This window comes from Balearica regulorum, chromosome 8, assembly GCF_011004875.1.
Source record: "Balearica regulorum gibbericeps isolate bBalReg1 chromosome 8, bBalReg1.pri, whole genome shotgun sequence".
Taxonomy (NCBI): domain Eukaryota; kingdom Metazoa; phylum Chordata; class Aves; order Gruiformes; family Gruidae; genus Balearica; species Balearica regulorum.
In genome coordinates this window covers 7438693-7465153 of record NC_046191.1, presented here as the reverse complement: position 1 = coordinate 7465153, position 26461 = coordinate 7438693, and the positions used below count along the sequence as shown (strand labels likewise).

At 39.9% G+C, this 26461-nt stretch overlaps 2 protein-coding genes across 4 annotated transcripts in view; one reads left to right on the top strand and one right to left on the bottom strand.

The window, feature by feature from the left end:
- OSBPL9 (oxysterol binding protein like 9) overlaps positions 1 to 13650 on the top strand; it is a 65720-nt gene extending 52070 nt beyond the window's left edge. For all 3 annotated transcript variants that reach the window (XM_075759431.1, XM_075759430.1, XM_075759432.1), the window contains 15 exons: positions 2840 to 2933; positions 3480 to 3581; positions 5089 to 5248; positions 5862 to 5974; positions 6249 to 6367; positions 7787 to 7872; positions 8116 to 8290; positions 9793 to 9877; positions 10148 to 10258; positions 10402 to 10465; positions 10570 to 10710; positions 11649 to 11727; positions 12118 to 12209; positions 12640 to 12775; positions 12879 to 13650. In XM_075759431.1, coding sequence (XP_075615546.1) covers positions 2840 to 2933; positions 3480 to 3581; positions 5089 to 5248; positions 5862 to 5974; positions 6249 to 6367; positions 7787 to 7872; positions 8116 to 8290; positions 9793 to 9877; positions 10148 to 10258; positions 10402 to 10465; positions 10570 to 10710; positions 11649 to 11727; positions 12118 to 12209; positions 12640 to 12775; positions 12879 to 12953 — 1632 coding nt within the window. In that variant the 3' untranslated portion in view covers positions 12954 to 13650. The remainder of the gene's footprint in view (positions 1 to 2839; positions 2934 to 3479; positions 3582 to 5088; positions 5249 to 5861; positions 5975 to 6248; positions 6368 to 7786; positions 7873 to 8115; positions 8291 to 9792; positions 9878 to 10147; positions 10259 to 10401; positions 10466 to 10569; positions 10711 to 11648; positions 11728 to 12117; positions 12210 to 12639; positions 12776 to 12878) is intronic.
- Positions 13651 to 14442: 792 nt separating this feature from the next.
- Positions 14443 to 26461, bottom strand: part of NRDC (nardilysin convertase) — a 29309-nt gene continuing 17290 nt past the window's right edge. The window contains exons 15-31 of the mRNA XM_075759421.1: positions 25755 to 25859; positions 25361 to 25484; positions 24728 to 24814; positions 24002 to 24121; positions 23205 to 23256; positions 22037 to 22187; positions 20751 to 20878; positions 20233 to 20395; positions 19069 to 19100; positions 18639 to 18777; positions 18135 to 18182; positions 17746 to 17798; positions 17050 to 17133; positions 15674 to 15764; positions 15254 to 15370; positions 14932 to 15021; positions 14443 to 14660 (exon numbers count right to left, since the gene is read on the bottom strand). Of these exons, the coding sequence (XP_075615536.1) occupies positions 14463 to 14660; positions 14932 to 15021; positions 15254 to 15370; positions 15674 to 15764; positions 17050 to 17133; positions 17746 to 17798; positions 18135 to 18182; positions 18639 to 18777; positions 19069 to 19100; positions 20233 to 20395; positions 20751 to 20878; positions 22037 to 22187; positions 23205 to 23256; positions 24002 to 24121; positions 24728 to 24814; positions 25361 to 25484; positions 25755 to 25859 (1782 nt within the window). The 3' untranslated portion in view covers positions 14443 to 14462. The remainder of the gene's footprint in view (positions 14661 to 14931; positions 15022 to 15253; positions 15371 to 15673; positions 15765 to 17049; positions 17134 to 17745; positions 17799 to 18134; positions 18183 to 18638; positions 18778 to 19068; positions 19101 to 20232; positions 20396 to 20750; positions 20879 to 22036; positions 22188 to 23204; positions 23257 to 24001; positions 24122 to 24727; positions 24815 to 25360; positions 25485 to 25754; positions 25860 to 26461) is intronic.

Here is a 26461-nt window from a genome sequence, read left to right as displayed (position 1 = left end):
TACTGAGTGTCCTAAATGGCAGTGTTATGACTGAACACTTAGATAAAAATCTGCCATGTGAACAGATGAAAGGGAAATTGTTGGGATAGAAATTGTTTTGTGTTCCATCTGAAGTGTCTTTATGTATGAAATAGATCAGCTATCCATGTGCTTCAAGTAGTTTGTCTTTTCTACAGTGCTGCTCGTTTGACACAAAGTTGTATTATGTCTGTTTAAGCAATGTTTCTTCTTTAATATAACTTCTGCATTTTTAATGTAACTTCTGTCATCTTTGGTTTTGATCACATGTGACTTCTCTTTCTTCGTTTTCTTTTTGTCACCTGAGTACATTTCAGATACTTTTAGTAAGAGATTGGTTTCAGTGAAACATAACTTTAAAAATCATGTCGTGTTTTCATTACAGCTGACAATAATTCCCAAGCTTTATTTGTCTTTCCATTATATACAGCTTTAGCAGTATGATTTTCTGGTATGAATTTTGGAGTAGAGATGCACATACAGATTTTGGTTTCGTGCTTGTCATAAATAAGATGAACAATTACCCTGTGGATATTCACATAATTCAGGTCTTAGTGTAATGGAATAGGTTCTGTTACATGCCCTGGAAAAGAGCGGTTATGCAGCTAGACACTACCACAGGCAGAAGTGGTATGCACATTAGATCTGCATCGCTGAATTTCATACAGATACTACAACTTACTATAGTCTGAATTTGATTAGCCACTATTCTAATTCTCTGTGGGCTAGCTTATGCTGGGTAGAAGGGTGAAAAAAAAGTATTCCTGTAAGAATATATTAACTGATCGATCAGTGATGGTGAGGGCTGAATTTCTGATGCTATTGAGGTCAACGTTAGCTTGGGCTAAAGGTCAGGGTTTCGCTTGAAACTGAGGCATGAATATGATCAATGTTTGATACCATGGTGGGATGACAGACTTGTTGTTTCTACAAGTTGTTTTTAAGTTGTTCAACTCAGAGTAGGAAACTTTCAGGCCTGCCTTCATCTGTTTCTAAACCAGGAAGGCATACCCCAACATATCTTACAAGAAACTCCACATTGCAATGCGGAGAATTATTTAAGGATAAGGTTACAATTCTGCATACAAAGTCAAAGTTACTCTGAGGTTTTGGGTTGGTTTTTTTTTTGTTTTTTTTTTTCCTTTATCACACCGGTGTTCTGTATCATACATGTTATTAGTGTCCCTAAAAACTAGGGGAGATAGAGATAGCAATAGCATCCTGTGTATCATATGACAATCTTGATTTTTAACTTACTTAACTCTGAAAATAGGATTATCGTTTTAAACTGTGAAATGTGTTGCTTGCATAGTTGCACAAGCAGTTGAAGTAATGTGTAAAGGAGATGGATTTTATGCTGGAATACAGTGGGGTAACGGTATATGTACTGGATTATTTGTGTACTAGTTAGTAACACCAATGAAGTTGTAGAAAGCAATTTTATGCCTTTGTTCTTTTTTTAACTGGACTTTTTTTTTAAAAATAACCAGGGAATAATAGTTTTGTTTTCAATTAAATAAATCCTATGCTATTAAAAAAAAAAAAATCATTACTGCTTCACTGATTCTAAACGTGGGATAAAGTTCAGAATAACAGTTAACCAGGAAAGGAGGCAAGAAAGAAGTCTTCCTTTTGTAGGAAAATGGGAGGAGGAAGGTTAAAATTACCCTGTTTCCCTCAGTCTGCATGCATATAGAAATTAATAGACTAAAGGGAGACAAGAACAGTTGGAGGCCCTCTTCTAATGTTTTAAATGTTGATCTAAAAAGAGGATAGGAATAAACATGCTGACTAAATTTAAAGGCAAAGCTCACCTAGCTTTTTTTAAAAAGGTAACTTTTTTTTAAAGTAGAACTTGGTATTGTGTGACCTTCCTGCGCTTGATATTCTTTAACTTAAGCACAGTAGCAAGATTTCCTAGCAAACTGAGGCAAAGATTTTCATAGTTCCGACATAGATCAATGGTTTTAAATTGCAAGATGTTTGGAAAAGGGTTTCATGTACCTTTTATGCAACGAACAGCCCAGAACAACATAGAAGTACTGGCTGTGTATGTAAACATGTATAACAAACAATGCTTAGATGATAACAAAATTACAGGCCAGTGAAGCAAGGCAGAATCATTCTAGTGTGGATGAAAAGACATTGCAATTTAGATTTCAGAGAGGCTTGTTGTATAGAAGCCAAGAGCATATACTGAAGTCGGTGACTTCTGTGAGTGTCGAGTTGAATTGGTGCTTCATTTTCAAAGTGCCCGTGTTCATAAGTAGGCTGAAATGTCCTCTACTGGAGACGCACTGCAACCTGTCAGCTTGCATGGGAAGGAGCTTTGGCAGCAAAGCTACTTCATGGCTGTAAGCGTGCTGATGATTCTTGTTTTAACTTATGGGTTGATTTACTATGATTGGGATAAATTAATTTTTGAAAAAATAAAAAAGTTTTAAAAATACAGATTACCTATACTAATTTTTGCCAGATAATTTGCATCTAACATTCCATTTTTTGCATGCAATATTTATTAATCAACATTGGAAAGAATACCAGAAGCTAGAACTTGAAATAAGAATTCTTTATAGACAATTCCTTTCTGTAGCAAATTCAGTTTAGTGTAAAAACTGCGTAAAGAATGAAAGCATTACTGCTTTGAAAGTATTTCTCATGTCCTCAACTGTCAATTAGTGTTTTACTTTCTCTCTCAGGAATTTGCTGTCTTGCAATTGGGCATTTCTTGTGCTCACAATGTTCTTGCTATCTATACTTTATTTATTGGGGTTTTTTAAATTTTTTTTAAAAAAAAGTGCTTTTCTTTCTTTTGTCTCAGAGCACTATAAACCCGGTTGACGCAGTTTATCAGCCCAGTCCTTTGGAACAGTCAGTGATCAGCACAATGCCTTCCCAAGCGGTTATACCTCCAGGTATGGCGTACAGAAAAAACCTCGGTAGAAATACGAACAGAACAGGATGCAACTGCAATCTAGATGCATAATGGTGGATAGCTTCTGTGTCACATACGCAGTACAGGTGCACATTGCACTTGGTGGTGCACACTCACCACAGCGGTGCAAAGGAAGGGAAAGGGGTGGGAAGTATGGAGCTTCCTCAGCCATCGGGTAAATCTGCCTCTAATTCTGTGGATAAACTGATACATTTTACTTGCTCTAAGTTACTGGCTTATGTTTCTAATATACTTACTTAAAATAAACGAAACGATAGTTTTCAGAAAAGATAAATGCTTTCTAGCTAAATAACCGGCATTTTAAAAAATGCCATCTTTGCTTAATAATAAAAAAGAGCTAGATAACAATGACAGGAACATATTTTTCTGTCTGAATGGCTTCTATAGAAAAGGATTTCATTTTTTGAAGGTGAGGTGAAATAATGTGGAATCACCTTCCCAACAAAAGTATAATTCTCATATTTAAATGTGAATTTTGGGTTTAACATATCAAAATATCCCCTAGAACCTGCTCAGTTGTGCAAGTCAGAGCAGCGACCCTCATCTTTGCCAGTGGGACCTGTAGTAGCATCACTTGGAAATCAGACTCCAACACCAAATAGTACAGGTACAGTTCTGTGTAACCATCTTATTGAAGTACAAGAAACAAAACCTGAATGTATGCTGTCTGTAACCTAATGTAATTAGCTAGTAAGACAATGTTGTATTGGCCTACATCTTGTTTTTAATCAACGCATATTTCAGTGTTGTGTTAAAATCAATTATTCTGCTCTTTCTCCCCCCCCCCATGTATACATAATACATAGGAGTATTACCAGCTTGCTTTCTTGTCTCCATCGTTGCAATCTTGCAGTAATCAGCACAAGAACTTTGCAGTTAATACATCATGTGGGGCCTTTGGTTTTTTTAAGTCATTGATTCCCTCCTGTCTCCCTTAAATAATAGCATTCATTGGGCTTTTAAAAACTACAATAGATGCTTTGAAGCAAAAGTTGCTATAATATATATGATGTTGCTATAATTATTTGTTTACAATTCCTATAATAAAGTTGTTTCTTTTTTTTAAAACCATAGCTACATACTTAATGTATTTTTTATTATTTGTCAACATTGACTGTTATTTCCTGATCAGTTGTATTGATTATATTGTCCAATCATTCTAAAACTCTCTCAGTTCCCTCCCAAGTTTTTTTCTAAGCTTATGTGTAAATAATATGTTGTTACTTTATTATTATCCTTCCTTCGCAATACACTAATACATGTGTTAAACAGTTTTAGCCCCAATCTGAAAAATTAAGGATACCACTGCTGAATTTTTCTCCTGCCAGAAAGTTTCTTTTTTTCAGTCTTACTCTATGCACCTCATCTTCTATTTAGTTTCTGATGATTGCCGTTTGTGTAAATACCTTAGCCTGCTTAATAACCTCTGTTGTGACTTAGGCTTCCACAAAAGGTCTGTGTCAGTGTTAATTTGGTTTGTCTTTATTGCTATGGCTCTTTGGAAAAACGGCGAGTTAGTGGTGAGACAGGATTCACGTAATCCAATTTAGAAATGGTATTCATTAGATTTTGTCCCAAATATATTTGCAGCTAAATTGGAAAAAGATGTTTTAGGCAAGTAGAATACAAATTGAGTGAAAACTGGCTGGACTGCCAGGCCCAAGGCTTGTAATCAGCTGTCTGAGGTCCAAATGGCAACCAAACGACTATTGCTGTTTCTCAGGGTTTGATACTGGGTCCAATGCTGCTTAATATGTCAGATAACCTAGACACGGACTATGCCAAATTGGGAATAACAGTGGATAGGACAGGGCTGCCATTCTGACAGTGACTGACAGAAACCTCGCAGTTTGATGAAGGCAAATGCAAAGTCTTCCACCCACTTTACTGTTGTACTGTGTTCTTGATTTTTCTTGTGACCTTTCTTTTGTTACCTGTTAAATGAAACTGAATATGAACCTGACTAATTATCACTTCTAATTTTGTAAGATATCATACCTTCTGAGTTTGTGTTGGTCTTCATTGATTTGAACAATCTTAGTCATAATTTAGAACTGGTAGATTTTAAACTCATTTGGTTTTGTTGAATCTGTAATTTTTAATATACTCCATAGGAAGTGGGCAGTCAGCACCTAGCAGCAGTCTCACCTCTCCAAGCCATGTCAACCTGTCTCCAAACACAGTCCCGGACTTTTCTTACTCAAGCAGTGAGGATGAATTCTATGATGCTGATGAATTCTATCAGAGCAGTTCTTCCCCAAAGCGATGTATGGAGTAAGTAGCTGAAAGTATGCAGTCCGTGCTGAATATAATTTTTATCTACAAGGGCATGGCTTGTCTGCTTGTAGAAGTTAGTTAAGCTAAATAAGCGAATAAGCTGCATTGGCTTAAAAATACCACAACAAAAACAAAATGCAGGGGGAGGCAGCAAAGCCACTCTGTGTAACAGAGTAAGATTACCCCCTCCCCCAGAACAGTTGTCTGGGAGGGATGTGGTTTCCTCTTCTGCTCCCTCCTTAGTAAATAACCAATTGCTTCTCACATTTACTAAAATGATTTTTTTTTTGACGTTGACTACCTTTCCCCAAAATCTCTATTTAGTCTTCTTTTTTTATGAATCAGAAAATTAATTTTAAGAGATGCTACATATTTCCAAGAGGAATTAGTCAGCTGTTTTATGCCTTCAGGTGTTATTACCTTAGACTGCAGGCTTTCCCATTTGTTCAGCTGCAGTCCATTTTCACTTTTCTGCGAATTAGTGTGCAGCACGTATGTTGATGTCTGTCAGTAAACTCCTTAGGGAATGGATATCTATGTGTATCAAATTACAATAATTTGGTCTGAATTAGTTCATTGTGAATTGTGAGAATTTATTACTTTTCTTTAGTTCTTCAGGGTCTGCTGCAGTCCTGACTCGGAGCAGCACAGGAAGTAGTCTGAAACGTCCAGATACCACAGAGTCCCTCAATTCTTCCATGTCTAATGGGACAAATGATGCTGGTAAGTGGACTGCATGAACTTTCAGTCAGGAGATCTTGATTGTTAATCTGTGTGTAAACTGTGTCAATATATGTATGATCATATATATGAGACAAGGTACTTAGGGAAAAGGGTTTGTCTACTGTTTCTTTACCAATGGGAGATTGTTGAATTGTAGGATTTAAAAACCTTAGTTTTATAAATAAGACCTTTTTGACAGCTAATATATATGCTAATTAAATATAGTCTGTCTTTGAAGGCTTAGAAAAAAACAAAAGCAATTTGGTCTTTCTAGATCTCTTTGATCCTCCTGATGATCGAGACGATGATGGAGAAGGAGAATCAGTGGAAGAACATAAGAGTGTTATTATGCATCTGTTGTCACAAGTTAGATTAGGAATGGATCTAACAAAGGTAAACTTGCTGATTGTTCATGGGGAAGGGAGGGAGAGTAAACCCTAAATTCTGTCTAAATCAATTCAATGTTAAATAATTTAACTGTATATTTGTTCTAAGAGCTAGTTAAGCTATAATCTCTTTAGCATGGTATTTTTTTTAATTGGAGTTATTACTGGGAGGGTAAAAATGAATACAGAGTAAATATATCCTACTGCTAAGATCTGTTTGGGAAAATAGTTTGCCATAGAAAGCAGCTGTTTGTTCTCTTTGAACCTGATCCTTGGAATGCCTTAAAGCTGCGATAAGAGGAATGCTCCATGCAGTAGTAATGTTTCTCCTGTCCTCTGGCTTTCTAGAACAAAGATCTACAAGATCCCAGTGTATGGTGACATTCAAAAAGACATGAATAAAATAAAAGGGAGAGTTAAGCATATAGTGAAATGCTTTGCTTAGTTGGGATCTTGTTGAGTAAGTTGCTTGTGTATGTTAAAATGCTACATGTAGGTCTGGCAAGTAAAGAGTTGGATTTTTCGTTAATGTGATTCATGTTGTGTCTGTCTTAAGGTTGAATGAACAGTGTTCTGAACGTGTTGATCTTTCTAGGCAGCTTGGTTAAATCTAAACAAGTAATTCCAGATTGAAAAAGAGTAGGAGAGATCAATCCTATCATTAGTTTCCTTAAGTGGGTGATTTTAACTGTCCAGTCTGGAACTTGCAATACAAAGATAAACTTAAAACTTTTCTGGGGAAATAGCCAGCAGCTATGGAAGGTTTCTGGCAGTTCTGAATAGGAATTGATCCAAAATGTGTCTGTTTTGGGAACTCCTGGAATAGTTGAAAATTACTGATCTCAAGTTAAGCTGCCAGGAAGCATCATGAGCATGCATCTTGTCTGTGTTGCTTTGAAGTCAACAGTAGCAATCGATGTCGCTTTCAACAGTGGTCCATACCACACTGAAGCAGACAGCAGATCCACAAGGACGGAACCTGCAAATGCTGTTGGGGCAGAAAGGTAGTAGGGAGGAGATTAAACTTCACCTCGATAAAGAGGCACGTAAGAGGATGTGACTACACGGAATGAGATTTTTACTGTAACTGAAAATTGATAGTGTACATACAGATGAAATTAAATAATTGATGGTACTGTAATTAAGAACAGCTTTTGATAAGCTCAGCCACATAGTTGGATATACTCTAAGTGGGACTAGAACATACATAAGATAAGAGACAGTTCCTCGTAAATCTTTGGTTTTATAGAAGACGCCAATTGACCTGCATATGTCAGAATGCATTGGTAAGTTTGAGAACACAATCAGCTTACAGGCACACGAAGCCTTGGGTGCTTTGTATGCTATTTTCAGTTAGTATGTAGAATGCTTTTGTGCAGGATGTTAACGTATCTTGATCTATAAGAGGGTTTTTTTCTTCACCCAGGTGGTTCTTCCAACTTTTATCCTGGAAAGGAGGTCACTGTTGGAAATGTATGCTGACTTTTTTGCACATCCGGACTTATTTGTCAGGTATTTGATTTGTAAAGTAGAGAATTAACTGGTGCTGATACTGTTTCTGGCCCTTGTGGGCTGCCAAAAGTTGGTAGTTTTGAAGAATATTGCTTAGGTTTTGATCTAAACTTGAAAAATAGTCATAGTAGTCAAACTTCTAGTTGTAAACCAACCAAACATCCAAAAAGCTTTCCTGTATTTGAGGTACCTGCTTGTATTTCATTTTGCCTGCCCTTCTTTTCTCTCTTTTGGCCCCTGTAGCATTAGCGACCAGAAGGATCCAAAGGAACGAATGGTTCAAGTGGTTAAATGGTACCTCTCAGCTTTTCATGCAGGAAGAAAAGGGTCAGTTGCTAAAAAGCCTTACAATCCCATTTTGGGCGAGATCTTCCGATGTCATTGGGTATTACCGGGCACTGAAGGTGAAGATGATATGGTTAGTTTCTTGTGGTATGTTTTTTGGTGCCTAGAATGCATGCGAGTAATTCCCAAAGCTTTATTAATTTACTAACTGAAATGGCTTATGTTATATTTAAGTAGCAAAATCGATAAACTATGGCAATTTCTTAACTGATTCCCCCCCCCCCTTCCTCCTTTTCTTTGGACAGAAGTTTAAAATATCTTGCATAGCAAAATTTGAGCTATTAGGGTTTTTAAGAACTATTTGACATATTGAAAAAGTTCTGGTTTTTTCCTCAACTGTTTCATAGCACCAAGCATGACTTCCTTTCTTTTGAAAGCTCTGATTTCTTTTTATCATCTCTCTAAACCCTTGTGTTTTTAACGGTGGGGTTTCTTTTCCTCACTTACAACCTAGAAAGCAGTGCAGTTTCTCCAGTATATTTAATTCTCCTTTTAAAATCTTTTTGTAGACTTCTGAAGTTTGGATTCTGAGCTTGAATAATATTTTAGTTGTACATCTGTGTCTGGCCACTACTCTTCCTTTTGTACTTTATCAGAGTATGTCTGGTGAAGTGAAGGACAGAGTAACAACAGTGCCACTCTCATAATCCGAACTCATCTCCCAGTGTGGGAGCTTTTCTCTTATTTGCCCAAGTTTCAGTGAGACTCAAGGATTAATTAGACTTAACACAGTGCCCCACTGAGCCTAGAGAAAAGGTCTAGCACTGGCATGGAGGGGGAATTTGTTGTTGATGTGTTTTGCGTTTTTTTGGGGTTTTGTTGTGGTTTGGTTTTTTTAACACCTTCTTTAGGCTTCTTACTTTGGGAAGTTGCAAATGATGTGGGAAGTGCTGTTGTGACATACTTCACGTAGCCTCAGTGTAGTATATCTAAAGGTGATTGTTTTAGATATAAAACTTGTATTTTTCCCATTTAATTTGCTTCTCCCACCCCAGTTAGCTTGCTCAGATCTTTCTCTTGTTTCTGAGGTGAATGTTTGGACTCCTGTTTGCTGGCATAAAGACAATATTGTATTTGTGCTTCCATTGTTTCTAATGATGAATTACACTTTTCATGATTTGCTGCAGGAAATTAACATTGTTTAATGGTTTTGTGATACATATATAATCTGATCATTATAAATATGCATATCGGACTTAATCAGAAACAAAAATGAAAACTATTTCTGCCACCCATTTCTTATTAGTTAATAAGAAATTAAGTGGATTTAAATACTACTTTGTAATTGGGTTTATGCATGAGTCTTTCAGTTTAACTGTTGTATCTGGGGGCATCTCCCCAAATACATTTATACTTAAAAAACAAGAGAGTAGAAGCTGCACGTTCTCTAGAAAGCATCATAGTTTCAGGAGTAAGGAGTTATTCCCCATCAAATTGGCAATCTGACAAATACATTAAAAACACTGCAACCCATTTTTAGAAGCCTTTAAACATTTTTAGAAGCAATGTCTCTTGGAAGCATCCAGTGTTTTGTAGATACTGTCAGTGATGAAAGTCCTCTCTACTATCACGCAGGAGCCAGTTTCAGAAGGACCAGTTCCTTGGGTCAGTAAAAGCAGTGTAACGTTTGTGGCAGAGCAGGTCTCTCATCATCCTCCAAGTAAGTTGACAATAACTTCGCTAATAGAGATGGCATCTGGCTAGGAGCAGCAGTCAAGTCAGCTCTTGGTTTAAATCTTGGATTTACATTTTCTCTCCAAACTTAAAAGCTGAAGGTTTTCTCTCTAAACTGTTTTTTGTGAGAAACAAATTGGAAACTCTGTTGCCACATTAGTATGAGGCACTTGGAGATATTTCCTGATGAATGAATTTGGAAACAACAGTATTACTGTCTTGTGCTGCTATTTTTAATACCTTTTTTTCCCTTCAGTTTCAGCATTTTACGCAGAGTGTTTTAGCAAGAGGATACAGTTCAATGCTCACATATGGACCAAGTCAAAATTCTTAGGAATGTCTATTGGGGTTCATAACATAGGGCAAGGTATGTGTGTGTAAATTTAACAATGGAAGAGACATTTACATTCTGCAACTAGAATTTTTACAGAAATTATTTAAAGTCATCCTATTAAACATAAGGAATGTTTGAGTTTATGTAACTAGAGTGTATGTTTTTTTCGTCAATAGGGTGTGTCACATGCCTAGATTATGATGAACACTATATTTTGACCTTTCCTAATGGTTATGGAAGGCAAGTAAACGCTCTATTTGGTATTTTCCTTTTTAATGCCTTGTAATATTTCATACTCTATTGGTTAAGAGGTTATAAATATATACATGTATTTATAATTGCAGGTCTATTCTCACTGTGCCATGGATAGAACTTGGTGGAGAATGCAGTATTAATTGCTCAAAGACAGGTTATAATGCTTCCATCGTCTTCCACACAAAACCGTTTTATGGAGGAAAGAAGCACAGAATTACAGCTGAAATTTTGTAAGCAGGTTTCTTCCGTTAATCTTGCTTTTTCTTTACTTAAATACTGACAGTGGTTTGGTGGTTTTGTTGGGTTTTTTTTCTTTTTTTTTTTTTTAAGACAGTCAGGAGTGTAAAATACTGAAACAGCTACACCCAGTAACTTAGCTCATAATTACCTGTCACAGGATGCCATGTTACAGCCAAGCCTTGTGAGAGGAAAGCTGTGTAGGCCTGCGTCTTGCCTTGTCCTGCTCTAAAACATTCTCAGCTGGTTACCAAAAGGAACTTAAATTTTCAGTCCTAAATTATCCAGAATGGCTTCATCATTACCTCTCCTAAAAATAAAAATGCTGAAGCCTGATACTACTGCTGGTCATAGTGTGTCAGTTAAAGTTCTGCTGCAGACATTTACATATTTATTTATACCTCTGGTCTGGTGGATTTTGGTTAGACCCTCTGCGTGTGCCCAGAGCAGAGAATTCCGTGGAGATTCTCACCTTGCTCAGAGATCTGCTCTAATGTCAGTAAGTGGCTGCTGACAAAAGGAGGGGCATAACTTGGTTCTGAATCACTTCTTGCCACACGTTGCTAGACATCATTCATGAACTAGTGTTTGTGTTTCCCAGTAGTCTGGGGAAGCTTTGCGTTTGAAACCTTTTTAAGCTTAAACTTATCACTCTAAATCTGCTTCAGGGCTCCTAAACTCTAAATGCAGGTACACCCCTAAGGCAAGGCCTGTCTTATCCTGGAACAGCACTTCCTTTGACGGTTTACCCAGTTGATCTAATTGATGCAAAACTTCTCACTGTAAACAGAACCCTCATCGCGTCCCTATACCAATAATTGTAAGGGCTGATATAAAACAGACTGTATAGCAAAGAGGATAACGCTTTGATCCTTTAGCATCTCTCAGCTGCTGTAATACAACTAAGAAATGACTGTTTCTTTCTGTTTAGTTCTCCTAATGACAAGAAACCCTTCTGCTCAATTGAAGGAGAATGGAACGGTGTCATGTATGCAAAATATACAACAGGGGTAAAGCAGGTTTTTTTTTTTGTTTGTTTTTCCCCCCCTCCCTTTTCAAAATGGAAGATTGTGCTTAGAAAGTGTGGGTTTGGTTTTTTGTTTGTGGGGGTTTTTTTGGTGGTTTTGGTTTTTTTAAACAAACATTAGTAGTTGGGAACTCCTATGAAGCTGGCCAAAAATCATAAGATCACAAGAATGCTGAATTCGGGATAAAAGTCCTGAATTTACTTTGTTAATTTATTTTTAAGGTAACTTGATTTATTTTTTTTATAGCAAGAACAGAATCTGAAGAATTATCTTTTTCAAGTATTTCCTGACAAACACTGTACTAGAGTGTGAGAGTAGATAAATTTTGTCTAGATAAAGAACTGATTTTATCTTTTTAATGTCACTCTCTAGGAGAATGCTGTCTTTATAGATACCAAGAAAATGCCTACAATTAAGAAGAAGGTAAGGAAATTGGAAGACCAAGACGACTTTGAGTCTCGCTGGTAAGAACTTCAGTTAAACGGACAAATTAAGACTTTTTTTTTTTTTTTTAGTTAGACCCAAGGTTGCAGTAGACACTGCCTAATGGTACACTCACATCCCTTGTGGATGGACTGTGCTCCTCCTTTGCTGCAGGACAGAGCTGAGGTACAACAGGTTGGGGTTTTAATGGGGAAGAGGAGACCTGTAGTGCTCAGTTACATCCTCATCAGGACCAAACATTCCAGGGAGGCCTAGAGAGCTTCACTACAGCCTCCTGGCAAAAGTGCAGTTGTGGGTTAATACGTACTGGGGGTTTTCTGCCCTTTCGATAAGTGAGACCTACCTTAATTCAAACAAATACTGATGACTAACAGCCAGTAATACATTTCTATAACCCTCTAGCACTTTGCTTCTATAAAACAGTCTCCATTCAAATTTCTTTTTTTTAAGCTTATGGAAAGATGTAACCTACAACTTAAAAATTAGAGACATTGATGCAGCCACAGCTGCAAAGCACGCGCTTGAAGAAAGACAAAGAGCTGAAGCCAGAGCCAGAAAGGAGAATGAGACCTCATGGGAAACAAGGGTGAGCTTTATTCGAACAGTGTAAATGCCCTCTAACCTGTAGCATTTGGTCCTTTCCAACTGAGTCATAAAAAGCTTACAGGTGATTATGCCTGGTTTTCTAGTTATTCCATGAAGATGGAGAATGCTGGGTTTATGATGAGCCACTACTGAAACGACTTGCTGCCAGTAAACATTAAGTAAGTGGGTTGTAAAACCAGAAAACATTCAAGCCTTGGCTTAGCAAAGTTTACATCTGATACCAAGATAGTCATCAGTGATCACGTACGTACCGTTTGGAGAACCTGCCCCCTCCAGCTCCAGTGGTTCCTATCTCAGGGATACCGGACTTACTGATGCAGATAAGCAATTAAATGAAACGAGAAACGTCTTGGCTGTGCAGTAACGTAGATTGGACTCTGCTCTACTGGTAGTGTGTTCGGGCTTCAAAGGCAGGCTGCTGCCTGGAGCCGTTACCGATGCTTCTAAAGCACGGAGAATCTGGGCCGCGAGGCATCCACACTTTGTATAACCACTGTGAAGGCCGTGGCATTGGTATCAGTTGCATAATATTCCTGGGTCCTACATATTTAAAAAAGAAGAAACGAACTGCAAGACGTCATTTAAATCTAGCTAACGTTTGCAACGTGTAAATATGAGGATTCCTTTGATGGGACAATTTGTTAGAAAAATGCTAGGTAAACATTATCTTCCACCTGTATGATAATCAAATCTTTCGGCATTTCAGTGTCTTGCCCAAAATAACTTTGTTATTTTGAGATCAAAAATGTAACCACAGATAATTCTACTCAATGCATCTTAAGCTTCATAAAATAGATTTTTCAAACTTCTCTTATGGACTTTTTATTTATTTCATAATAAACCTTTGCAGCAAGACTGACTTTTCCAGCTGAGTGATGAGCAATTGTTTTGTGTGAAATGTATCAGTAGTATTATTTTTTTTCCCCAGTGGACTCCCTGCAGCTCAACCTGCTTCTTAAAGTAGTTAATGGACTAGCAGAAGGAACAGAATTTGCAGCACTCTCACAGTAGAATTTTTCAGGAAGCTATATCCAGCCTTGTGCCTCTCTTGGCTCGCCAGCACTTCAGGAATCATTGCATTTCTGTGCTTTTGCCTAATGTTAAGTAACAGTTGAGGAAGTAGCTCTATGTAGCACTCAACCTATTTTTCCTTCACAATTAAATCTAGCTTTTACTTGATTTCATCTCACTTTTGTCTATGTTGCATATACAGCAAAACTGGGGAAAAAAAAAAAAAAAAAAAGCACAGTGTGAGATCAAAGCCTCAGCCTTTTTTTCCCCCTCCAGCCCACTCTGTAACTTCTCCAGGAGAACCGTGGAACACTTCCTCTGAGGAGCTGTAACTGCTCCAGCCCTGCAGGGACAATGGACAAGACTGAACAAAAAGGCGCAGCCAGCTGGAGAGGAGAGCGCAGCCTCTTTCTGTGGTGGGGGCAGCTCTCCCTGGGCTCCAGCTGGAAGTCAGGGCTGGGCCTGTTCTTAACGAATTTGGGAGATGAATGAAAAAGGTTGGCTGGAAACTTACTTGAGGAAAGCTTCCTCAGTATCTGAACTGACATCTTCATCCCAGCTATGACTACAGCCCTGTTGTAATAGAAATAGGTTTGTCATGTTCACATTGCAGAAAGCACCTGTATTACACATCACTGCAGGGCAAGATGTCATTTTTATTTTAATATTTTATGGTAAGGGAGAACATTCAGAGTTGATGTATAAGCTTTGATGTCCTTGATGGAAGTAGCATTAGTCATCAAAGAAGAGGGGGGCAAGAAAATAAGATGAGGTATTTCACCAGACGAAGAATTCTGTATTTCTGAGACAGCTGTAACCTCCGAGTCCCCTTCATGTTTTCCGTATCCAACCACCTGCAAAAAAGTTACCAAAAAAGAAATTTGGCTCCAAGCTTCTCTAATCTGGATCTCATTCAGTGTTCATCTGCCCTGACAATTAAATACTCAAATGCAATTAAAACATCAGTAATAATCAGAAATGTAGAAAATAGGAATAGTAACATGGCTAACTGCCCCCTGAAAAGCTAGATTACAGAGCTCTTTGACCACACCCTGACCGGGCGCTCCAAGGTTAGCCAAGTTTGGTGTTTCTGAAGTTGGCAGCATGGAGCTGACAAACACTCACATGTACGCTGAGCACTTTCTTTTTGTTGCTTCTGTGAGCTTGGAACCAGGTGACCAGGTCTGATTTTGTAACAGACTTCAGAGCTTCAATCTGCAACCCACAGGAATGAGGTTTAAGTAAACATAAAAATGTTTCTTCTACAAATAATATCCTATTAGGCAAAAGAACCTTTTCTAAATACCATGTAGTTTTAGAACCACTGTGTCATTAGCACCATAACTCCCCCTATTTATGCTTGGCATTTAAAACTGCCGCAAAATGTGAATGGGACACAGTGAGAGTTCCATTTGACATCACTTAACAACAACAAGGGACCACCAACCTCACGGGCAAGCCTGTCAAAGAGATACTGCTGCGTCACAACTTCATTCCAGTTCCTATCTACTTCTTCTCCAAGATGGGAGTCTTCACATTCTTTAAGTTTGATCAAAGCTGTAACCTACATTTGAAAAAGACAAAACAATTCATTTCAAACTGCTGTAATTCACTATCACCGAATTCACCAAAGTTGAAAGAAAATCCAGGTTACATGAACAAGGTAGTTCATTGCTGTCAAATATAACTGTAAATAGCCAGAGAGCAAATGTTTAGAGAGTGACTGCAGAACAGAGTCAGAGGCAGGATGTAAAAGTGAGTCCTTTGTCCAGAAAACCCTCAGAAATACGCCAGACAAGGGTAACCAAACCCACCAGCGTAGGTGTCACTGAGCAGTTAAGACAGAGTTTTCAAGATCAAGTTTTACCTGGGTGCTAAAAGCATCTTCAGTTAAATGCTTGATTTTCTCTTCAAAGCAAGAAAGAAACTCCTCTATTTTCTTGTCAACCAATTCAGAACTAAAAGAGAGTTAAATAATTACATCAGGCAGGAAAAAGAAAAAAAAAAAAAACAATACTGAGGGGTAAAGTAGCAGAACAGCCCTCAAGTGACGAGGGAATGGTTGGGACAGGCTCACTCTCCTCCCCCAAAAAGCTCACACATCTGTGAAGCATCGACTTTTCTCTCTTCCCTAGTAGCAGGACATAAACCCAGTGCTCTCATTTGAAGCTACTTTAAGTACTGCTGAAGCACAGGACTTTAGATAACCAAGCAGCAAGAGGAGTTGCTGCTGTGATGCTACTGGGGCCCTGAGCTGTGGTATAGCGGCGTGCGCTAGCGCGTGCTGTATCAAGAACCCCAACCACAGCCCTCAGCCCTGTGCATAAATAATTACATTCTATTGCATTAAGACAAAAGAAAGAACAATACTGTCAAGTGAGGGCTTGTGAGGCTTCTGAAACATTAAAACCTTCACAGATGACACAGACCTCAGGCATGGAAGTGTCATCCAAATGTAAAAATTAGAGGCAGCAGTACTCTGTGCTAATTAAACTTTCACTGACACAGCATTATTTTTTTCATACGTTGCATATTTTTCATAGACCCCTTCAACCTTGGCAGGTCAAATACCTGTAGTTTGCCCCAGCTTTGAACAAAACCATAATGTTGTTCTGTCTGCTGAAAGGGAGCCACAACAGCCAGACAGGATTTACTGGACACAGACTTAGCTCTCCTGGCAGAATTATCTTCAGAAGGGCAGTGGCACAGTTTACTTGGTCTTTTGGATTACTTTTCCCTATTCAAGTCAGGGCTGCTGCAGTTCTAAGAAGCTTAAGGCTATTGCTTTGGTTAGGTGGTGTTTTTGTCACTACTTCACAACTGTCATGGGTGTCACAAGCTGAGGCCAGGCCTTCTCTCTCGACACTCCCTCTGGGCTGTTGCTTACCTCCCCTCATAGAATTAAAACAAACTCCATGGCCTGAAACAGGTGGGAACCCTTAAATGAGAGCAGGTGCACGGAAAAGCTCAAACAGCAGCAAACTGAAGTCAGCTGTGACCTGATCTCACAGAACAAGTGGAAGATTAAGTGAAACCCCTTCCGTTGTAATTCTTCAGCTGGACATTGTGTAAATACCCCACTGACACAAAATGCAACATGTAAATGTGGTCACACCAGCCAGGCCCTGCTGCCTGAGCCGTGGCGAGGAGGATGTGGTGGACACGGCGTGGGCAGGTCACCTGAAATGGGCGCTGCCCACGGCTGGGAGCAGCGACTAACATTAACCACAGAGCAGCGCTTACTTGTATTTAGTTGCCTGGGTTGCTACTGTGACCGAGAAACCGAGAATCCCAGAAGTATTCCTGCAGGTAGGGTACACGTGGTAGCTTTAAAAAAAGAGGGGGAGGGAAAGAATAAAGTCATTCCACAAGCACAATTACATTTTCATTTACAGGACATGCTACAAGTTAAACCAGTGTTGGTACTTTTGAAAGAAAAATCTCAGGTATAAATTCTCAATAGTCTTATTTCCTGCATCACCCCACTTCAGTGTTTTCCCATTTTTAGGAAATCCTTTTAAGCTTGGCAGAGTATCTGTGTGTGTGTTCCTGCAAACTAATCCATCAGTGACAGACTTGAGCTGTGAAAAGCCTGTTCAAGTCTCCTGAGGTAGAAGCGCGTCCCTCCGAGGGAGGCTGCTACGTGCCACAGAGCCACTCTGAAAACAGCCCTGGGGAGGGGGGGCCTGATTTAGAAAGCAAAAGGAACAACTTTCTGCTGAGTAATTTGGAGTTAACACACTGGTAGTAGATGCAATTCTTAGAAGACTCAAAAGCAACTTGGCTGCAGCTTGTATCAATGGCTGCTCTTGGTTTATGTTGCTGTTTCCATCACAGTAACTGAGGAATTAGCCACCGTGCTGGAAGGGTTTCCAGAGTAAAAATACTAGGGAACAGCGAAAGGAGGTGTGTAGGAGCTATCCTCTGCGATGAACTCACCCCAGGGTCTGCTTGGTTCTCAGGAAGTCAAAGCAAGGCTCTTCCATGTGCATCTGAAACAGAGCACAAACATGTTAACAGCAGAAGCGATGCTGCTCTGCAGCCACCCCCTGGAGTGAAAACAACTGAACTGCTGCCTTTCCAACTACACCCACTGAATTAGGAGAGGTCTCAGTCTCCTGGGTCAGCGGCTAAGAGAACAGTCCTCCATACTGTCCAGCACTATGGCAGTCTGGGGATCCTCTCCCAAACGCTCCGAAGTTTAATCAGAGCAAGCAACAGATACATGCTGTCCCCTTTGTACCAGTTAGCCCCACCACCATATCTTAGCTCCAAGCACTGTCTTCAGGGAAGACACTTTGATGAGTTAAACACAAACACTAACTTACAACAAGCAGCTCCATAAGGGTATACTCCCTCAGGTTCCTGGCACCTGACTGGAAAGAAATGAAGAATTTAGGGTGATTTCATGGAATTAAATGCTATAGTTCTGGCTGAGGTGACAATTGTGGCACATGCCTCGGCCCGGACTGCAGCACCGAATTACAATTCACATCAGAGATAGCTGGAAAGTTCTTCTTTTCCGCAGGGGCCTCAATCTGGCCTTCGGAAGAGAGGGCAGGACTCAGCCCAGGACCACCTGATCAGCGGTGAGGACACCAGGAAATCACCGAGGCACAAACCCAGCTCCCAGCACTGGCCAGGAGGAGAAGGTGGCGGTTTCAGGCTGCGAGAGCCCACCTGGGTTTAGCCTCTTAGGCCAAGGGCCTGTGCTTACGTGAGGCTTCAGTGCACTCTAACATCACTGCTCGCAAGGCTGTGACATAAGTACAACCACAGCATCAGCAGCTACCAGAGGGGATAGACCAGTACACACCAAGCCAACGCATTACCTGGTAATACACTGTCACTTCAGAGTTGGCATCACCTTTGTTAAGAGTTTTCACCTTACAGAGCAGATGCGTATTTGGCAAATCCACCACCCGGAACTGAACAGGGCAGGGATGGGCCAGAGGAGCGAACTGGAGCTTTCTGCAGGGAGCACAAACAGCAAAGTGTCAAACACCTGCTCACATCTTAGCCAAAACCAATACAACACCCAGTTGTTTACACACTCTGTCTGACATTATTTCCCTTTCCCCAAACCAGAACAATCTCCTGCTTGACCTGCCATGATGGTCACCTCCCACAAACACCAGCAGCACTGCATCCAGGAGGGGACAGGGAATTTCTGCCTCCCTCCCACCCTGGCCCCTTCCTCCTGAAAAGAATCTGAACTTGATTATAGTTTCCACACAAGTGGTGCAATAATCGGATACTCACTGAACAACATAATTCAGAAAATCCTTTGCTTCCTAGGAGAGAAAGCATAAACAGAAATTTTATTTAGAAGAGAATTATTACCCAAATTCACAGCCCAGTGCATCACTTGAGAAAGTGACCCCCCCCAGCAAAGAACAGCCAGGATCTGTCACACCACCTACGTCCCTGTCCCTCCGGACACCTCTGCACCATGCAGCAAAGCAAACAGTCTCCACTGTGCACATAGGAGGTGCATGAAGTTGGAGCTCTGGGAAGGAGACTCTTGGGCTTAAGTGGAGGAAATGGAAGTAAGAGAAACGGTAAAACTGATGTAGGAGTTACAGGGTTGCACATGCCATGCAGCGAAAGGAGATTAGCTCAGAGGCTGCAGCACTAAAAACATTTTGAATGAAGATTCTTCGCAAATCACGATTACATTCGCAGCCCTCCTTCTGCCCTACAGTGCAGGAGGGGACAGCTGACACTGCAGGAGTCTGACCTCCCAAAGGACATTAGTACATTTTCTTCAGGAGGCTTTAAACAGTCAAACACCACCAGCTAAGACAAACTTCTTTGCACAAACCGTAATTGCAGCAGGTTTCCCTCCCATGCCACATGCAGGCACTCAATGCTGCTGGATATGCGGGGCTAAGCCCCGTTACAACCCTCTTTAAAAACAAAGTGTGACAGGACTTTGTGTGACCTAGTCCCAGGGTAGGAGTCTTCGATGAATACTGCGGGTGTTTAACAAGACAGGATGGCTGAACCTCGGTGAGGTTTCATCAAACCATGCAGGCAATCACATTTCCAGGATAAGTGTATTTTGAGGAAAGCCTCCTCCTGTGGCACCACCATGGTAACTTCTCAATATCAGATACATCAATACAGCAGCAGGGGAAACAGGCTACAGGCGTATTTCCACCCCATTTTCCCCTCTCTGCAGTTTAAACCCAAATTCCTGAAAAAAACCTCCCTCTGTTCAAATTGCCCCTCCGGCCCGTGGCTTATCCAGACGAGTGCTCCTGAGCTGTTAGAGGTGAAGCCGCCCTGTGCCAGCGACCCTCCAGACCACCAGCACAGAAGAGGCAGTCAGCTGGCAGGTGAGTACTGGAGCTGTGGCAAATGCATTAAAGCACATTTTAAGAACAAGTTTGAGTGCGTGTCAGCTGCTGAAGCTGTACTTACTCTGCTCGTGAAGTTTCCTTGTACAAGACCCTCTACAAAGAGCTGCGATTTGAAAGCCTTAACAAAGGATGAGAGAGACTCAATGGAAAGGCCGTTCATCAGCGTCTGGTATTTATCTATCATGGACCACCTGCCGTGTTCTAAAATGAGGAGACGCACGTCCCTGCAATGCAAGAAGGAAAACAAAATCAAGGCCGTCAAGAGCTGGTTAACGTATGAGATCCCATTTCTGACTCAGGATCCTGCTGGAGACAGGAAGATGGTCCCCAGGAGCACTGCCATGGGCTGACCCTGCCCTCCCTCAGCACCTCTTGGCTACAGGTCGCTTCAGAACAGCAACTACCTGGATGCCCAACCTGACAGACAGTTGGTATGTTACTTGCAGAGCTGCTTGAGCTCTCCAAGCCACAAGCTAACCCTGGAAACAAGCCTCCAGGATTGTGGAGCAATTCCCGAGCTCGTCAGCTCAACCTCAACACTTAGCGTGCAGCTGCTTTTTGCCCTCCCCCAGAACTCACTTGGCCAGAGTCTCAGGTTTGATGAGGATGTTGAAGTATGTTTTCTTCAGCTGCTCTGTTATCATTTCAAAAACTGCTGGAGTAAAGCTGAAGTCAGACAAGTAATCAATGATGAGCTGAAATAGAAGCTATAAAGGAAACAGTTTTAAGTCAGGGTGGTTTGGGGTTTTTTTCATTTGTAGTTTTTTGTGGGGTTTGTTTATTTTGTTTTTAAAGAGAACCAATTTAAACTTAATCCTATATAATAATTTGTTAACAATCACCATTATTTGGTCCACATAAGAGACATGCAGGGTTACTAAAGCACATTCCTCAGTTCTGCTAGATGTTATTCACTAAACAATTCTATACCGAATTACAGTCCATTTCAAAAGAACTGCCTTTTTAGAAAGTCAATGAAATGAGCTCAATATCCCAAATCAGTAGGAGTTTCCACATTCTAGTGAAACAAACTTAGGCTGTAACTCCAACATTTCTGCACTAGATATTCCAGTTTTTCCTTTTATAGCTGACTAGCACAGTGACATCAAAACAGAGCAACATTCATGATTAAAAAAGAATATTCGGACCGTGCTATTTGCACCTCTGGCTTTTTCATTAAACCTCCCATTAATAAGCCTTGACAGGTGACTGACAGTCTTGTTAAGGCTCCAGGCAAGCTCTTGCAATGCAAGTCTAAAGAAGCTTGGCAGTTCTCTCCTCTTCGATCATTATGTCCTCTCTGTGCTTGCCATGTCTTACATGGCCAGTGTTTAGAGAACAGGAAGAGGGATCCCTCATAACGTGAGCTCTTAGCAACCCAACAAAGAAAAACTGCACCCCAAATAAGTATGTTCAGAAGCTGTATCTCCAAAGTCAAATTGTAAACAAAACCTGTTTTCAGACACACTTCTCCAGACAGCGCGCAAATAGCCTTAGCTTGTAGACGGAGAGGCACTAACCCTGTATGGACGTGGGAGACTCATAGCTCCTTTTAAAGGAAAAGCTCTTAAAGTCTTAATGGAGATACAGTTATTAATGAAAGGAAAATTTTTCTTAAGTCAGCCTAAGGTCAGTAATTTGAGCTTGTGTTAGCGAATAAAACTACACCTTTATACAAATAAGCACACAAAAAAAGCATTTGCTGTATTACCCTGTATCGGAACAGAGACACATGTTTCCCAATTTAAAATAGCCCATCGAAACATTCAAAGCTCCAGCCAGCTAGGCTCCAGCTGCTAAGACAAAAAGCTCATACACTGAAAAGCCACACACATAGAAGTATTTAGAAGATCAGCAGTACTTACAGGTAGTTTATGATTGAATCCTTTCACGCGAATGATTAAGCCATGCTCTCCAGCCACTAGCTTGTATTCCAACTGAGCGACGTCTGCTTCGTAAGCTGGTTCACCGAGATTGTGGGAAAGGATGTTTACAAATGTATCAAACAAAACTATGCTGGATGGAGAAAAGGGCAGAGGGTTAAAAAGAAAGAAAAAAAAAGAAGCAATAGAAGAAAGATAAAAATCAAGCCCAATGAGTTTGATGGTATAAACAAGTTCTCCAACAGAAACAAATACTTGAGTAAAATGAGATTCAAAAAGAAATTTTCAACAAATCTGGAAATACAGAATGTGAGTTTCCCTTTGTCTAGAAAGCACATGACGCTACCTAACAATTATTTTAACATTCAACTGTTCTTTGCAATAAGTAAGATTCCAGCTTCACATAAGGTAAGATTTCTTCAAGGTAGGAATGCACATTTTAACATGTCAATGCTCGAAATATTGAGTAATCACAGAAAATAAGATCGTTACACTTTATGTAAAGGAATGGGGGACAGATGGACTCAGTTATGCTGAAGACTCGAGTAATGAGATGATTATTTATCTATCAAGATAAAAAAAAATAATAAGCTATAGCAAATCTAGCCACACAACGTGGAAATTGTAGCCCGTGCTTTCTGATTTTTATTATCGCTTGGATTCCAATTTGAAGTTCAAACTAACAAAGCCCTGATGAACACAGATCTAGAAAGGCTTTCCCAAAGCATCACTTGCGCAGGTCTCTGCAGGCTTATGAGAAAAGCGCTATGAAATTTGTTACTAATGGCAATGCTAGCCTAAGACTGGCAGAAGCGCAGCATGTGCAGAGCTATAATCTTGAGGTCCATCTAACAAACAGCTGGTTTCTAAATGCTGCTGATAGTTTCTTCACCTGCTCTCTCAGGCTCCCAAGTTGCTGGGTTCAGGGCATGACTGTGAACTGCTCTTTTCAGGACCGACTCCTTCACTAAGCACTTCCTTCTGGTATGTGCACTGCTGCTGTTACATTAATTTTTCCAAAACTTGCACTGGGGAATAACACACCATGAAACTCCTACGCATCTCTTCGCTACAGTGACGACCTGCTGCTTTCACTAGGTATGGGAATTGAGTTACTGTGCAAGATAAGCATAAATAATACAATCCTCACTTCTCTGCAGACTGCTGTATCAATGGAGAGATCAGATGGAAACGAACATAACCTGGTGGAAAAAAAGAAACTTGAATGAGCAATTGTATAAAAAGTGACAACTTTCTAAAGTGAAATACGTTTCCATCAGGTTATACTTTGGTCACAATTTGAGTCTAATGAAAATGGCCATTCAGCTATAAGAATATATTTTTGCTTATAGTCAGTCATCATAAAATGTCTTCTCTTTTTCACTCCAAAAACTCCCCTTTAACATACCAAATAACATAAAATACAAAGCTGTGCTTTGCAGAATACTAACTGACATGATGTGACCAATATAAATAAAAAAGAAAACTCCACAAAACATCTGCTTAACAGACACTAAAAAATGTGACATTCTGCTTGAAAGCAGCAATATATTTCCTACGTTTGTCACAGATCCAGGCTATAGTTTTCTCTTTCTGTAGAGCAAACTATAATCTCTTCTAACTCATGTGTTCCTTCATTTTCAAGCCCTTGTCTCAGTATCAATATTCTGTCTGCCAAATTCTGTCCATAGTCAGACATTCAGAAGTCAGTATATTTCAGTGATTCCACTTTTTAACCTGAGGTATCAGCAGGGTTTCTCTGCTGCAAAGTAGTTTACCTGATTCTCTTTTATTGTAGCCAATAAACACATCAAAAGCACCACAGAAGAGCTGACAGTAAACACTGAGTTTAAATGGTGAACACTATCATAGGGTATTTGCCTTAAAAAAATTCCAGCTGGTAAAAACAGGGACTTCCTATTCTTCAGAAAGCTGTAAGACATTTACCTTTTGGGATTTTGAATTTATCATCCTTCCTATACCAGAGACAGCCTTGTTGCGTGCTTAGTGTTTTGACTGGATATTCTGTCTCGGGGCAGTCAGCAACTTTCAAAGCAAAGTCAGTGGCTAACAAAAAGAAGAAATAAACCAAAACAAGAAGTTAGCGGGTTTCACAGACATAGCCAAGCTACATACACGAAAATCTTCAAAATTATCCACAATATACAATTCCCCCCTCCCAGTTTGCTAAATTGTATGTGATAGTGCTTTCCTGGACCCAAAGAACATTCATTTTTCAGTTCCACACCAGAGTAGTGGCTCAGCACTAGTGCAGAAATGGTGATGTTGCATTCCATTAAGGATACAAGCGATGGGTTTATTTTCATTTGGTTTTGGTGACAAAGCCAGATGGTATTTAGACGCTTTCAAAACCAGCAGGATTAAGTAAATAAAATTGCTCTTCTAGGGTGTCCAGAGCTTTGTGTTAACTCTCACTGATGGTGGGAATCCTGCTCTATTATGGCTATATGATCTGCAAGTTTACACCTTCGAAAAATTCAGTTCTTATAAATAGAAGAACATTAAATAAAATTCAGGTGAACAGAGCTCCCACATTTTTTAATTTTCAAAAAACAGGTTGATGTACAGATGGAAATTAAGATTGTTTCTAAACCACAGAAAATTCTCAAATAAATTATTGGGGAAGATTTCACTCATGCTCAGGTACCTTACCTATGTATTTGTTTTCTTCTGGAAGGTGTAAATCCTGATTTAATTCAAAGTCACTGGCCCATAAATCACTCCAGTACTTGTCAATATCTATTAAAAAACATGAAACGCATTTAGTTCAAGGGGAAGGCAATGCTATCCTATTTCCTATGCCAGTCATCTCATCTCTTAGTTATCTCCATGAAGATCTGCAGTACAACAGGAGTTTCTTAATGTCATCTGGTTCATCATGACTCTTTCTAAATCCCTTCCTAAGAACTCCCCTGGAGCAGGACTGAAGCAGTCCTATTAAAAAGTAAATCAAGCCTGCCTGCATTAGTAATCCAGCTACCAACATGCCCTGTCCTTTATTGTTTATGTTCTTCTCCCTCTTCAGGACTTGAATGGCAGCCAAGTGGAAGGCTCCCTGGGATCCCCACCTCCTAAAACAACTGTAAACTAGGGAGTGGGAATCAACTGATATGAAACAAAGAAGAACAATTATTGAGTAGGACAAAGTATTTGACTAATGATGAGGTCAGTAAAGCACTGAGCATTCATTTCCCTACTTCCACATGGCTGTATTTTGTGTTATCACCCTTTTAACATCTCTAATGCACGAATCAGACATTCTTTAAGTTTCTGCTGCTGTTTTACCTTCCACGCTGTATTGGGTTCCAAACCACCTCTCTTTTAGATGACACTGGCCTTCGTTGGCAGCAGACAGCAAAACGAGGTTGGCTCTCTGAGGACTGAGCTGGTTAAGGGCATCAGCAATGATCTACAAGTTCAAGACAATATTTCAGTTCAAATGCAACTCTGGCTCTGCCTGACCCAGCAAAGACTTCTTAGTCTGAACACATGAAGAACAAGAAGTAACAAGCTTACAAAAAAGGAGATTTGCTTTCTGAGTATAAAAAGTGATTCAATTAATACAAAACCCGTGCCTGTATTATGCCTAATTATATGCCTATATATCTGAATACATTATATAGCATACTTGTATTTTCCTTGCATCAAAACATGTAATCAGAGTTCAAAGAATACTTACCTCAGGCTTGTATTCAAACAAGAGCTGGTCTCCTGTCAGAAAATCCTCCTTCTGAAACAACTGCATGTTCTCACAAAGGCTTTCCACATAGTCAACCGGATCTGTCTGCAAGCAAATAAAGCTATTTTTCACATAATCAGAAAACTAAAATATCAATGTTCTGTTCTGAGAAGAGCTTGACTGGTCAAGTGTGTTGAGCACGAGTTGCCTGCTCTGCTTATTATGGCATTTAGTTTTGGTTTTTAAACTAAGTATATTTCCTAACCATATCTAATCCTCAGGACTCCTCTGAGAATCCAGAAATGTCAGACATCATCTTTATAGAAGAAATGGCCTTGAGCATGTGTTTACAGTCATTAAACCTACCGGGTTAAAGACCCAGCAGAATGTACTCCTTGCCTCCAGGGAACATAGCAGAGTTGCACAATTCAAGATTTCAAGTGATCTGGAAGGTGGAGAGAACAGGCTGAGGAACTGCTGCGCTGCATGAGTACTTCTGATTCTGCTCCTTTCCTAAGCTCTCTGCCATGATGTGCAGCGTGAGCAGGAAGAGATTCTCCTACTTGGACATGAAAGTACAAATTGCCTTTTAACTGTGTAAGACTGCCTAGTGGAGAGCTTCTTGCTGAGTGCTTTTTGGTTCTTTTGAGCCAACCAGCATCATACTGTACAGACTCTGGGTCCAGCTACAGCCCACAGTTCACCTG